Below are 10,874 nucleotides of genomic sequence, written 5' to 3'. Positions count from 1 at the left end.
TTTAATTATGTGTGTGTGTGTTGGGGTGTGTGATGGTGCATGTGAGTAGTGCCTAAGGAGCCCAGAGGCTTTGGAGCCCTTAGAGCTGGAGTTATAGGTGAATCCAGGTCCTCTGCAAGAGCAGTGTGTGTTCTTAACCACGGAACCTTCTCCCTAGACCTCAGATTTTCCCCTCTCGCTCATAGCCTGCAGTGGATGGTAAACATCCTTGCCTCTTTTCTAGGCTGGCGGTTGGAGATTTCGTGACTGGCTCAGTACTTACTGCAGCTCTTAGCAGCATCCAGCTTGATGCAGAGCTCCTGTGGAGAGCTAGGCAGCTCCAGGCTCCCCTGGGCTCCTCCTAGGACCAGCTGCAAGCCTAGGCTTCTTTCTACCCCATGCGTAGAGGAAGAACCCTTGGGTCCTACTCCCTCTCTTCAGCTCATCCATTTACGAACTGTTTTCTCTTGTAGCCTCTAATCGCAGCTTGTCTATTTACATTTTTAAAATTGTATTTTCTCTAGAATTTCTCAGTGTTCAGGGTGAGAGAGGTGCCTTCCATATTAACTCCATCTACAATCTTGTCTTGACTATTACATCATTTTTGGAATTTGCCTAGATCTAATGTCTTCAAATGGGATCCCCTGGTTTTTCAAGACAGGCTTGTCCTGGAACTCACTCTGTAGATCAGGCTGGCCCAAAATTTAGAGATCCACCTGCCTCTGCCTCCTGAGTGCTGGGATTAAGGGGGTAGGCCCCCACCACTCCGTTCTGGGTTCACTTTTTACATGAATGCATAGGTACACACACACACACACACACACACACACACACACACACACACACACACACACGTGTGCACAGCAAACACTCTCCCCCAGCTCTATATTTATTTATTTTTCATCTTCCTGGTTAATAATCTTAAACTTGATAAGTGTCCTCCACTGGGATTCCATAGCAGAGACACGATGTGTGTGTGTGTGTGTGTGTGTGTGTGTGTGTGTGTGTGTGTGTGTGTGTGAACCTCTTGGCAAATAACTCTAAAATGCAGATCTCCAGGCCACTCTGGAACAACTCCTAAGGACTAAGCCAGAAATCTGGTCCTGGGTGGCGTGCTGTTTCGGTGACACCTTCCCGGTGTCTGTGTGGCGAAGCCGTGTTCCGTGAGAGGTGTCCCTGAGTGGGCTACAGCACTTTGCCCGTGGTTCAGGCTTCTCTCTCTCCAGCAGACAGCTCTTCATTTCTCTGAGGCAGGAGCAGATCTGCTCACGGCTGTTCGCAGGCGTAGCAAACACTGAGGGGCCATGGCCATGGCTGCGCTTCTCTTGGCTCTCCTGGTTTCCCGTTTCACGGCGCTCATTCGGTGGTCTCTCCTCCAACGGTCACAACACACACCTGAGTGAGGCTCTAAATCCTGGCCCAGAACAACAGAAGGGAAGAGGAGCTTGGAGGAAGAACAGAATGTAGTTGTAGACCTGTCCCCTCCCCTCGTCCCCCCCCCCCAAAAGAGGTGTGGGTGGGGGTCTCAGCTCCTTCCAGTGGGAATGTAATGTCCACACTTGTTTCTCTACACTGAGGAGGCTACGCAAAAAATCTCAGGGTGGCCTGAGGTGTGGATTTAAAAATAGCCGACCAGTCTAAGCTGAAGGTGTTTGTGAAGACTCAAAGCAGGCAGGGGAAAGGAAGTTTCGCTGGAGAGAATTGTCTGGTGGATTGGGAATGTGGGGGGGGGGGGACCGAGGGGGTCAGGGGTGTGAACTGTCCTCCCGCAGCTTGTGAGGTCTGTGTAGCATCGTGACTGTTGGTGGTAGGACCGCCTCCTAGACAGCCAAAGCTTGCCTCTCTGCAGAGGAGAGGAGCCTGCCTAGACCTGTCCTGGCGAGGCCCGTCTTGGCAGCCGGGATGGTGGGACCTCCAGTCATTGCTAAGCCTGTTTCCCTTCCCAGGCACAGCTTGAATGGGATTCTAAAGCCTTTCTCCCAGGCCTCTTGTTGTTCTAAAGAGACTTCCTTTACATGGCCACAGATCCTGCAGGGGTGGGCCAGACTGCCCCCCACGTCGTCCTCGGCTGTCCCCTTTACTCTGCATCCAGCACACTGGCCTTCCCCTGTCTCTTCTCCACACGGCCCAGCTAGTGTTCTTTTCTGTGGCTGCCACACTCTGCCCTCTCCTTTCTCCGAGAACCCGTTTAAGGCCTCTCTTCCTGTGTCCTTGGCCAGGCTTGATGCTGTCGTTGGGAACTACTTTCCTCTAGGAACGGGACCGCTTATGGTTTCCCCTGAAATTAACCTGGCAGGACTCTGACATGCGTGTCTTTTCCAAGTTCGCAGTCACGCTTCCCCATTCGAAGAGATTTGGATTTCTCTGGCGCGTGGATACTTTAGCGCTGCAGCGCTAGGAATGAATGACGGAGCAAAGTCATGTTTTGAATTCCTGCTCCATTCCGCATCTCTTCCTGTGCCAGCACATCCTGGTCGTCGCCAGTGAGTCCTCTGTCTCACGGCGGTGGTACATGTGAAAGAGGTGGCTGCCCGAAGAGCCCTGCTTCTGTGGCCCTTGCTGGCCATCGTCCACCTTGGTTGTACCACCGGTCCCACGCATCTTCCAGGGCCCTTGTCAGATCTTCCCCCAGCCACAGAGTCTACTGTGAGCCACTGTGCGCACACTCCCGTGGTCTGGCTGTGTGCCCGCCTTGAGGGCTAGCTGTTACTTACCTCTCTTCTCTCCACTATGCTTACCCCAGAGTAGGTGGCAGATGCCAAGTAAATGTTGATTGATGTTTTTCAAGGTACACAGTGAAGGCCAGGACACTTGATTGATATTTAGAGATGGAGCCAGAGAGATGGTTCAGTGGGTAGAGGTGACTGCCACTAAGCCTGATAACCTGAGTTGGATTCCACAGGATCGAAGGAGAGAGAACCAAGCTCTGCAGGTTGTTCTCTGACTTGTACTTGTACATGTGTGTGCACACATACACGCACACTAAAATAATGAAATGTAATTAAAAATTGAAAAGACTTAGAGATGATGATGATGAAAAAGTGACTCCTCTCTTCTCTCTCTCTAGTTACAAGTTATTCCCAAACTGCGTCCCCTCCTTCGGGTTCCGCCATCTGCTGCCTCTCACGGACAGAGTCGACAGTTTCAACGAGGAAGTGAGGAAGCAGAGGGTGTCCCGGAACCGGATGCTCCCGAAGGGGGCTTCGATGCTGTCCTCCAGGCCGCTGTCTGCAAGGTAACTGTCTGGGCTCAGCCTCCATGGGGCAGGTTTTGAACCACCCAAGCGTGTGGCTCCCATCCACTCTTACGTCAGAGGCAGAGCTCAGCCACACCATGGGGAAATCTCTAGCAATCAAGTTGGTTGGACTGGGGACGAGTTGAGCTTGTCCGATCTCTGTGGCGGGGTGTGGCTCTCTGCACTGGGATCGTGTCTTTGCCAGATGACAGCAGTTCTGTGTTTGTGTATTACATCGGCTTCTTTTCTTTCTTTCTTTCTCTCTCTCTCTCTCTCTCTCTCTCTCTCTCTCTCTCTCTCTCTCTCTCTCTCCCTTCCTTCCTTCTTCCCTCCCTCCCTCCCTCCCTTCCTTCCTTTCTTTTTTTTGTCCAGTTTTTTTAACCTTAAAGATTACCTTACTGGAGAATCAAAGCTGAAAAACCGAATCACTCAAAGTTTTTGGTTGCATGTCCATATTTTTGTTTCCCTCACTTCTCTGTGATATGTGGATCCAGAGAGAGAGAGGCCATAGACCAGTCAGAAATGAACTTGGGCTTTGAGAGGTTCCCAGCTTGGAGAACTATGTAAGTGGAATATTGATAACCACTTATTGTTAAAGTAACTTTCTGCTGTCGAAGAAGCCTAATAACAGCAGCAGAGGGTGGATTATTCTGAACTCATTACTGAAGCATGAGTGTGGTACCATTTGCTTCATCCTCCTGGCATGTGTCCATAAGCTTAGCAGTTTTCAGGAAAGCTCAGCAGAGTGTCCACACTGGCAATGCATTCTTCTTTTAAAAGATTTATTTATTTTTTAAAAATGTTATGTGTATGAGTTTTTTGCCTGCATGTATGTAAATATACTATGTGCATGCTCGGTGCCCATGGAGGTGGGAAGAAGAGGGCCTCAGAGTCTTCAGAACTGGAGTTACAGAAAGTTGGAAGCCTCCATGTAAGTGGCTGAGAATCGAACCTGGGTCCTCTGGAAGAGCAGAGAGTGCTCTAAACACTGAGCCGTCTTGGTGAGGAGTCTTTGAAAACCAATGGGGGTTCATCAGTGGTGGAGTGGTTGGGACTCTTAAACATTTGGGAAGTGAGGAGAAGAGGTTTAAACCTGGCTTCGTGACCACACACAGAGGCTGCTGTTTGCTTTCTTGGTGATCCACACTCTTGGGTTCCTGAGTGTGTGTTTTCTGGGCTTGTCCTGTGATCACTTTCCTATCTAATCACCCTTTGACGTGGATAAGAAGAAAGACACTGTTGTCATTCCTGAAATAAGAACCCCCCAGACAGCAGACAGAGATGGCTAAGGGGAAGGGGAAGGTATAGAAAAGAGCGGGTCTCTCCTTCCTGGTTCCTCTGGCTGTGCCATTGAGAAGGCCTGGGGGGCTCCTTCAGAGTGGGAGATCACGGTGGCTTATCATCATGTTCTAATTCAGAGTTCCCTTGTGTTTTTGGTTTTTTTTTTTTTTTTTTTTTTTTTTTTTAAAGCAGTCTGAAGGCCAGATGGAACACAGCTATGATGCGCTCATCTCTGAATCTTCCATGTGTCATAAAATAGTTTATGGATTCTCTCTCTCTCTCTCTCTCTCTCTTGGCATTCAGATATTAATTGGAGAGGCATTGTCTTCATAGACATTCAGCCAAATTCAGCATTTTGTCAGGGGAAAAATAGTGCAGGAAAAAAAAATGTAAGATTGCCCTCACCTCCTTACCCAGAGAATTTGGTGGATTTTCTTTTGGACGAAGTCATCATTAAAAGCTGTGTGGGTGGGAGAAAACCCCAGTTCCAGGCCACGCCCAACATTAGTAGGTCTGCTAGATGAAGAACACAGTAAGTGCTGGGACCGTTGGTATCAGGGAAAAACCAAAGTCCACCCTTGTGCCTGCATAATCCTCCTGTGCCATCTCTAATGGGTGGAATAGCAGCCCACCCTTTGAATTTGGCATTTCAGAGGCCTCCAGCAGATTTCCTGGACTCATTGCTTGAACCGGTGAGTTGTCTGTCATTGATTGAGAGGCACTGTATGAGCCACGTCAGCCTTAGACCTCATATATTCCATCATGGCCTTTGCCACAGGGAAAGTTAATAATTGTTCAGAATTATGCCATCTACAAGCCGCCAGTTTCTCTCTTTACCTTTCCCCCACTTCTGTGTGTGGAGTTACATTTAGACATGTATTAAGACATTTCCTTCTCATTTGAAATGGCCTAATTTAAAATTAAATGTCCTTCTTCCTGGTTTATTACAGACTTTCTTATTGTAACAAAAATATTAGGAATGGATCATAGGCTAGCTTTTGGTGAATGACTAGGCAGCAAAAATCATACACTTAGCAACTTGAGGGTCAGGCAGGGTTGTGCACTTAGGAGGCAGAGGCTGGCAGGTCTCTGTGAGTTCAAGGCCAGCCCACTCTACAAAGTGAGTTCCAGACCAGCCAGAGCTATATAAAGAGACTGTCTAAAAAAAAAAAAAAAAAACCAACCAAACAATCTTTATCAACTTGAGTAATGCCTAAGAGAAATTAAGAGTGCACTAATGAAGGCAGACTGAAAAGCAGTCTGGCTAGAATGATCCTATTTGTCAAATGAGAGAAAAATGGGCTGGTGATGTTGCCCAGTGGATAGAGGCACCTGTTGCCAGGTCAGAGTTCAGTCCTAGGAACCTGCATGATGGGAGAAGAGAAACCAAGCTGTCCTCTGACCTCCACACAAATGTGGTGGTATCCGTGTACACGTGCACAAAGAAAGAAAATATTGGAAATAGACCAAAATGATAGCAGTATTTTTAGGCTATAGAATTATATGTTGTTTTTATTTTTCTTGGTGGTTTTTAAAATTTTGTATTTATCTAAGTTTCTACAATGGATATATGCTATTTTTTTTTTGTTATGAAGCATTTCAAAGATAAGAGTGGAGAGAATAAGAAATTAAACCCCATGTCTATTGTTTACTTTTGGTGACCACCACTCATGGCCAATCTTGTGTTCAGAGACCCTGTCTCCCTATTATTTGAGGGATTGCTCAGATATCATTTACAACACCTAAGCATCTCTTTGTTCACGGGGGTCTGTTCCTATTTGCCCAGATTAGAGGCTCTTCAGTTTAGTCCTGCCAACTGGGTGTGGCAGAGAGAACGGAGTGCGCTTGACCGGCTTCTCGTAAGGACCAGAGTGGCCTGGACAGTCTGTCCTGCAGTTGCACACGCGCACATCTGCTTCCGGTGACCTTTGCTGTTGGTGAGGATCTAAGGGCAGGCCTGACTCACAGCATCACGGGTTCTCCTTGCTCTGGTTTCCCGACTATTCATTATTAACTTGTGGGACTTAGGGTTATGACATGGCTGTCTTTAAAAGTCTACCTCAGCTGGGACAGTGGTGGCGCCTGCCTTTAATCCCAGCACTTGGGAGGCAGAGGCAGGTGGATCTCTATGAGTTCTAGGCCAGCCTGGTCTACAGAGCGAGTTCCAGGAGAGGCTCCAAAGCTACACAGAGAAACCCTGTCTTAAAAACCACCACCAACAAAAAGTCTACCTCTAAGTCATACTGTGTGTTTCTTGCAAAGGTGTTCTTGGTAGAAGATAAAGGGACACCTGCTTCTCTTTCGGGTTCTACTCAGGACAGGGGCCCTGCTTTACTAGTGGTGGCTCCCCCACGCTGCTAGTTTGCTCTCAGAGGCAGTTAACGGCGTCCACAGCTGAGAGCTGGCTCTCTCATGCAAGCATCTTTTTCCAATGTAGTCTTCACAGCTGGGTTAGAATTGGAGCGTGCCGTTGCCTTTAATGCTTTATAAGCCTGTGACTGAATTTGTTTATACCTTTTCTGGGTCAGAATTATGGTTTCTCCCTTTATCAGTTTTACTGTTTCCCTCAGAACTTTCTAGAAGTTGACTTTAAGGTTGCTTATTTTTTATTCTAAAATTACACCGGTTGATGTATGACGGGTGATTCAGACTGGAGCTATGCTTGCTCTCCTGCTTTCCCAAACAGGAAGCATCCTGGCCTCGGGAGGGCGAGGGTGGGTGGGGTGGTGAGCGTGGCCTCAGGGCTGTGGGTTCCAGAGCCTCTTTGCTTTCCCTTTGCAGCAGTGTGTTCAGGAAACTATTAAAAGTATTGGCGAGCGCTCTCTCTGTCTCTCTGTCTGTCTCTGTCTCTGTCTCACTCTGTCTCTGTCTCTCTTTCTGTGTGTGTGTGTGTGTGTGTGTGTGTGTGTGTGTGTGTGTGTGTGTGTGTGTGTGTGTGTAGGGAGAGATTGTGAGCACACATGTGGAGGCCGGAGGATTTCTTTTTTACCCTGGAGTCCGGGTCTTTCCTGTCTCTGTGCTGCAGGCTCCAGGCTAACTGGCCAGTGAGCGTCCACAGCAAGGTTTGGAAACACGACACAGGTCTGTGGCCTATGAGAAATTAGGCAGGTCCAAAGAAGCCAAAGGGTGATTCTGCTGTTTCTACTTCCCACCTTGCCACCGGGGCACCGGAGTTCCAGATGTGTTCCACCACATCAGGCTTTTCACATGGCTTCCGGATCAAATCGGGTTGCCAGGCTTGTGCAGCTAGGTGTTTTTACTAGCTTGGGCCGTCACCCCTGGCCCCTTGACTATGGTTTAATAGATGCGTTCACGTCACTCCACTAGTTTGGTGACATTTCAAAGTCGGTGACCCGTGGTTTTGCTGGGCAGAGGGTTATGCTACCCTGCTGACAGCTGGGCATTCTCACACAAGGGGCGGGAAAGAGCGCAGCATTACCAACAGCACTGGCCAGGGCTCACCCTCCACATAAACCAGCTGCATTACCCTCTCTATAAACCAGCTGCGTGCCTGCCTCCCTGGCCTGTCCTGGAAGGCACCTCCACATGCTGGCAGCTCCCCTCAACTGACCCTGGCAGGGACAGGCAGCTAGGGGAAAAGTCCAGGCAGCCGCGTGGGTCCCCGAGGCTTTACTTCTATAATGGCCAGTATGCATGTCAGTTTCCTCGGCCTCCCCATGACCTCTGCCCTCCAACCACAGCGCCTGGAGTCCCTTACCTGACACTGCTGCTGCCTTTGCTTCACGACCCTCCCCAGCTCTCCTCGCTCTCTTTCATTTCCTTCTTACTAGAATTCATTGCGCCAAGCTGTTTCCACCCCAGCCCCAGCCTCCTGCACCGCCATAGCCCACATGGATACGGAGCGGTTGTTCCAGCCCCTGAGCCGTCGATGACACACTACCCCACAGTGCCTTTTACACTAGGGTTCCGTCCCGGTGTTTGTGGTACAGTCTATAGATTTTAACAAATGAGTAACTGCCGCCTTCCCACTACAATATCGTGCAGGGTAGCTTCCCCACACCAAAGTCCCATGCTCGAATACCATCCCTCCCTGAACCTGCTTTCCTGAAACATGAGAGAGAGAGAGAGAGAGAGAGAGAGAGAGAGAGAGAGAGAGAGAGAGAGAGAGAGAATGGGAGAATGGGAGAATGGGAGAATGGGAGAATGGGAGAATGGGAGAATGTGTTGGGGGTGGTTCAGAACCTGAAGGCTGGAAGTTGAACCTTGGATTTGCAGCATGCTGAGTGATCTCCCAGCCCTTTAAACTGCTTTCCTTTTCTTTACACATCCAATCTGGTTTGCTGGTATTGCAAACATCAGTTTCATTGTTTGTGCGTCAGGGTGTACTCCCTGATGGATCACCCTCACTGGGCCAGGGTCTCCCATTGCCGAGTACTTGGTCACTGCTATCCCAGTTATCCATTTTATTTTATTGGTCATTGCTTGAATGGGATGTCTCCTCTTTGAGACACTAAAGGTGTTTTCATTGCCATGTCTGGTGCACAGGCTAGGTATTTGGCACACATTTGGTGAGGGAACAATGCTTTGTGCTCAGAGGGGCCTCTGTGCCTCTGAAGGAAACTCAGAAATAGCCAGATCTTCGTTCATCCACCTTCCCACCATGCTCTGCTGACTCCATGGCATTCCTAGTGTGAAACACCTGCCTTCTGAAGTGGAGCTGTTAGTACTGTGTATTGACAATACTTTCAACTCAGTAGCCATTCTGGTGGAGAAAAAAGTAAAGAAACTGAGAGAAGGCCCCTATTCTCAGGGGTGTGTGTGTGTGTGTGTGTGTGGTGGTTTTTGTTGTTGTTGTTGTTTTAAAGATAGGTTTCCCTAGTTGGCCTGGAACTCACTATGTATAGACCAGGCTGACCTGAACCTCACTATGTAGATCAGGCTGATCTCTTAACTCACAGCCCAAGCGCTGGCATTAAAGGCATGTACCACCATGCCCAGCTACTATTTTATTTGAGTTGGGGAATCTAATTGAGGGTAAATTAAACATCCTATATATAAAAGCATTCCACTGACCCATATGAAATTATTGCTATCTCTCTATCATTGATATTTGCCTATTGGTATTTCTTCTACAAAAACAAACACTTTATTCATTTATTTTATGTAGTGCTGGAAATCAAACCAAGGGTCTTGATTGCTCAGGCAAGGGAGCTACCACTGAGCTGTATCCTTGATCCCCCAAATGGAAAATCTGTGGGGCTCAACGTTCTACATTCTACAGTGCCTTCAGCCTCGCTTCAGCCCTGCTCCCACCCTGCTCCCACCCTGCACCAGAGACACCCTACTGTGCTCTTTGGGGGGGGGGTGGTTGGACTTGAGGTGAATGTTTAGACCCTGAGTCACAGGCAGCTCCTTTCCCCAGGGAAAGAAATTCTACACTGTGGCCTCATGACATGTAACCACAGAGCAGATTTTCTTCCTCAAGTATATTTCATTGCAAAGTATGGTTAGAAGCAGGAAAAACAAACTCCTAAGGAGAGCATGTTTATTGCTACAGAGTGATGGAAACAAGCCCGAATGTCAGTGTGGTTGGTCATTCGGGAAGCCGATCCCATAATGAAAGCTTGATTTCCCCGCGGGCCATGTTGGAATTAAGACTCTTTGGTCCTCAAGTTTGGATCTGCTGTGGAATCTGTCACTGTCCAAACAGGTCAACCCCTCTCTTCCCTCCCTCCCTCCCTCCCTCCCTCCCTCCCCCTCCCCCCCCCAGCACCTGTTCCCTCTTCCTCTCAGCCCCTTCTGGAAATATACAGTGTTCCATTGATAATCTGAAAGTCTATTGAGTACTTACTGTGCGCACAGGAGGTACCATGAGGGGTTCGAGGCTGAGGTGGCCTCAGATCTGCCTCTGTGACGTTAACTCTACTTGGAAGACACTTTGAGAACAACTGTCTAAGGTGCAGCTGGACAAATGGCCTCTTAGGACCCAACGGTGAATGACAGCCTTCCTCCCCAAAGGCTGACTTGGGCCTTTTACTTGCCCCAGACTGCACCAAGTTCCACAGGTTTATATTACTTTTTCCTTTGAAAGTGGTTGTACTGTCTCCCATGGGGACAAGCCTAATAAAGTTGAATAAGGTCCCTAAATTTCCATAGGTAGAAATGTCGGAGCCGGAGGATGGATCCTTGTGCATGCCTTAAATGTACTTAACCTTGACATTAGAACCTGTGCTGTCTTTGAAATCACACAAGCACAGAGAAATGGGAGGGTTGAGCTTCCAAAGAGATCACAGTCCTGGCCTAAGGCACCGTTGTGATTACCCACAATCCTGTGGGGCAACTAAGATGGCTTCACTGCTGCTTCTCTGTGGAGCTACGACTTTCCTTTTTATCAGACACAGTTGGCCTGTGACTGACA

The 10,874-nt window shown here is 48.6% G+C and overlaps 1 protein-coding gene across 1 annotated transcript in view; it reads left to right on the top strand.

The window, feature by feature from the left end:
• Positions 1–10,874, top strand: part of Itgb5 (integrin subunit beta 5) — a 115,774-nt gene that overhangs the window by 43,974 nt on the left and 60,926 nt on the right. The window contains 2 exon segments of the mRNA XM_028886359.2: positions 3,047–3,159; positions 3,162–3,214. Of these exon segments, the coding sequence (XP_028742192.1) occupies positions 3,047–3,159; positions 3,162–3,214 (166 nt within the window).

Source organism: Peromyscus leucopus, chromosome 12 (genome assembly GCF_004664715.2).
Source record: "Peromyscus leucopus breed LL Stock chromosome 12, UCI_PerLeu_2.1, whole genome shotgun sequence".
Classification (NCBI taxonomy): Eukaryota; Metazoa; Chordata; class Mammalia; order Rodentia; family Cricetidae; genus Peromyscus; species Peromyscus leucopus.
Note: the sequence above shows the minus strand (reverse complement) of the source record. Positions and strands in the feature narration are given on the sequence as shown.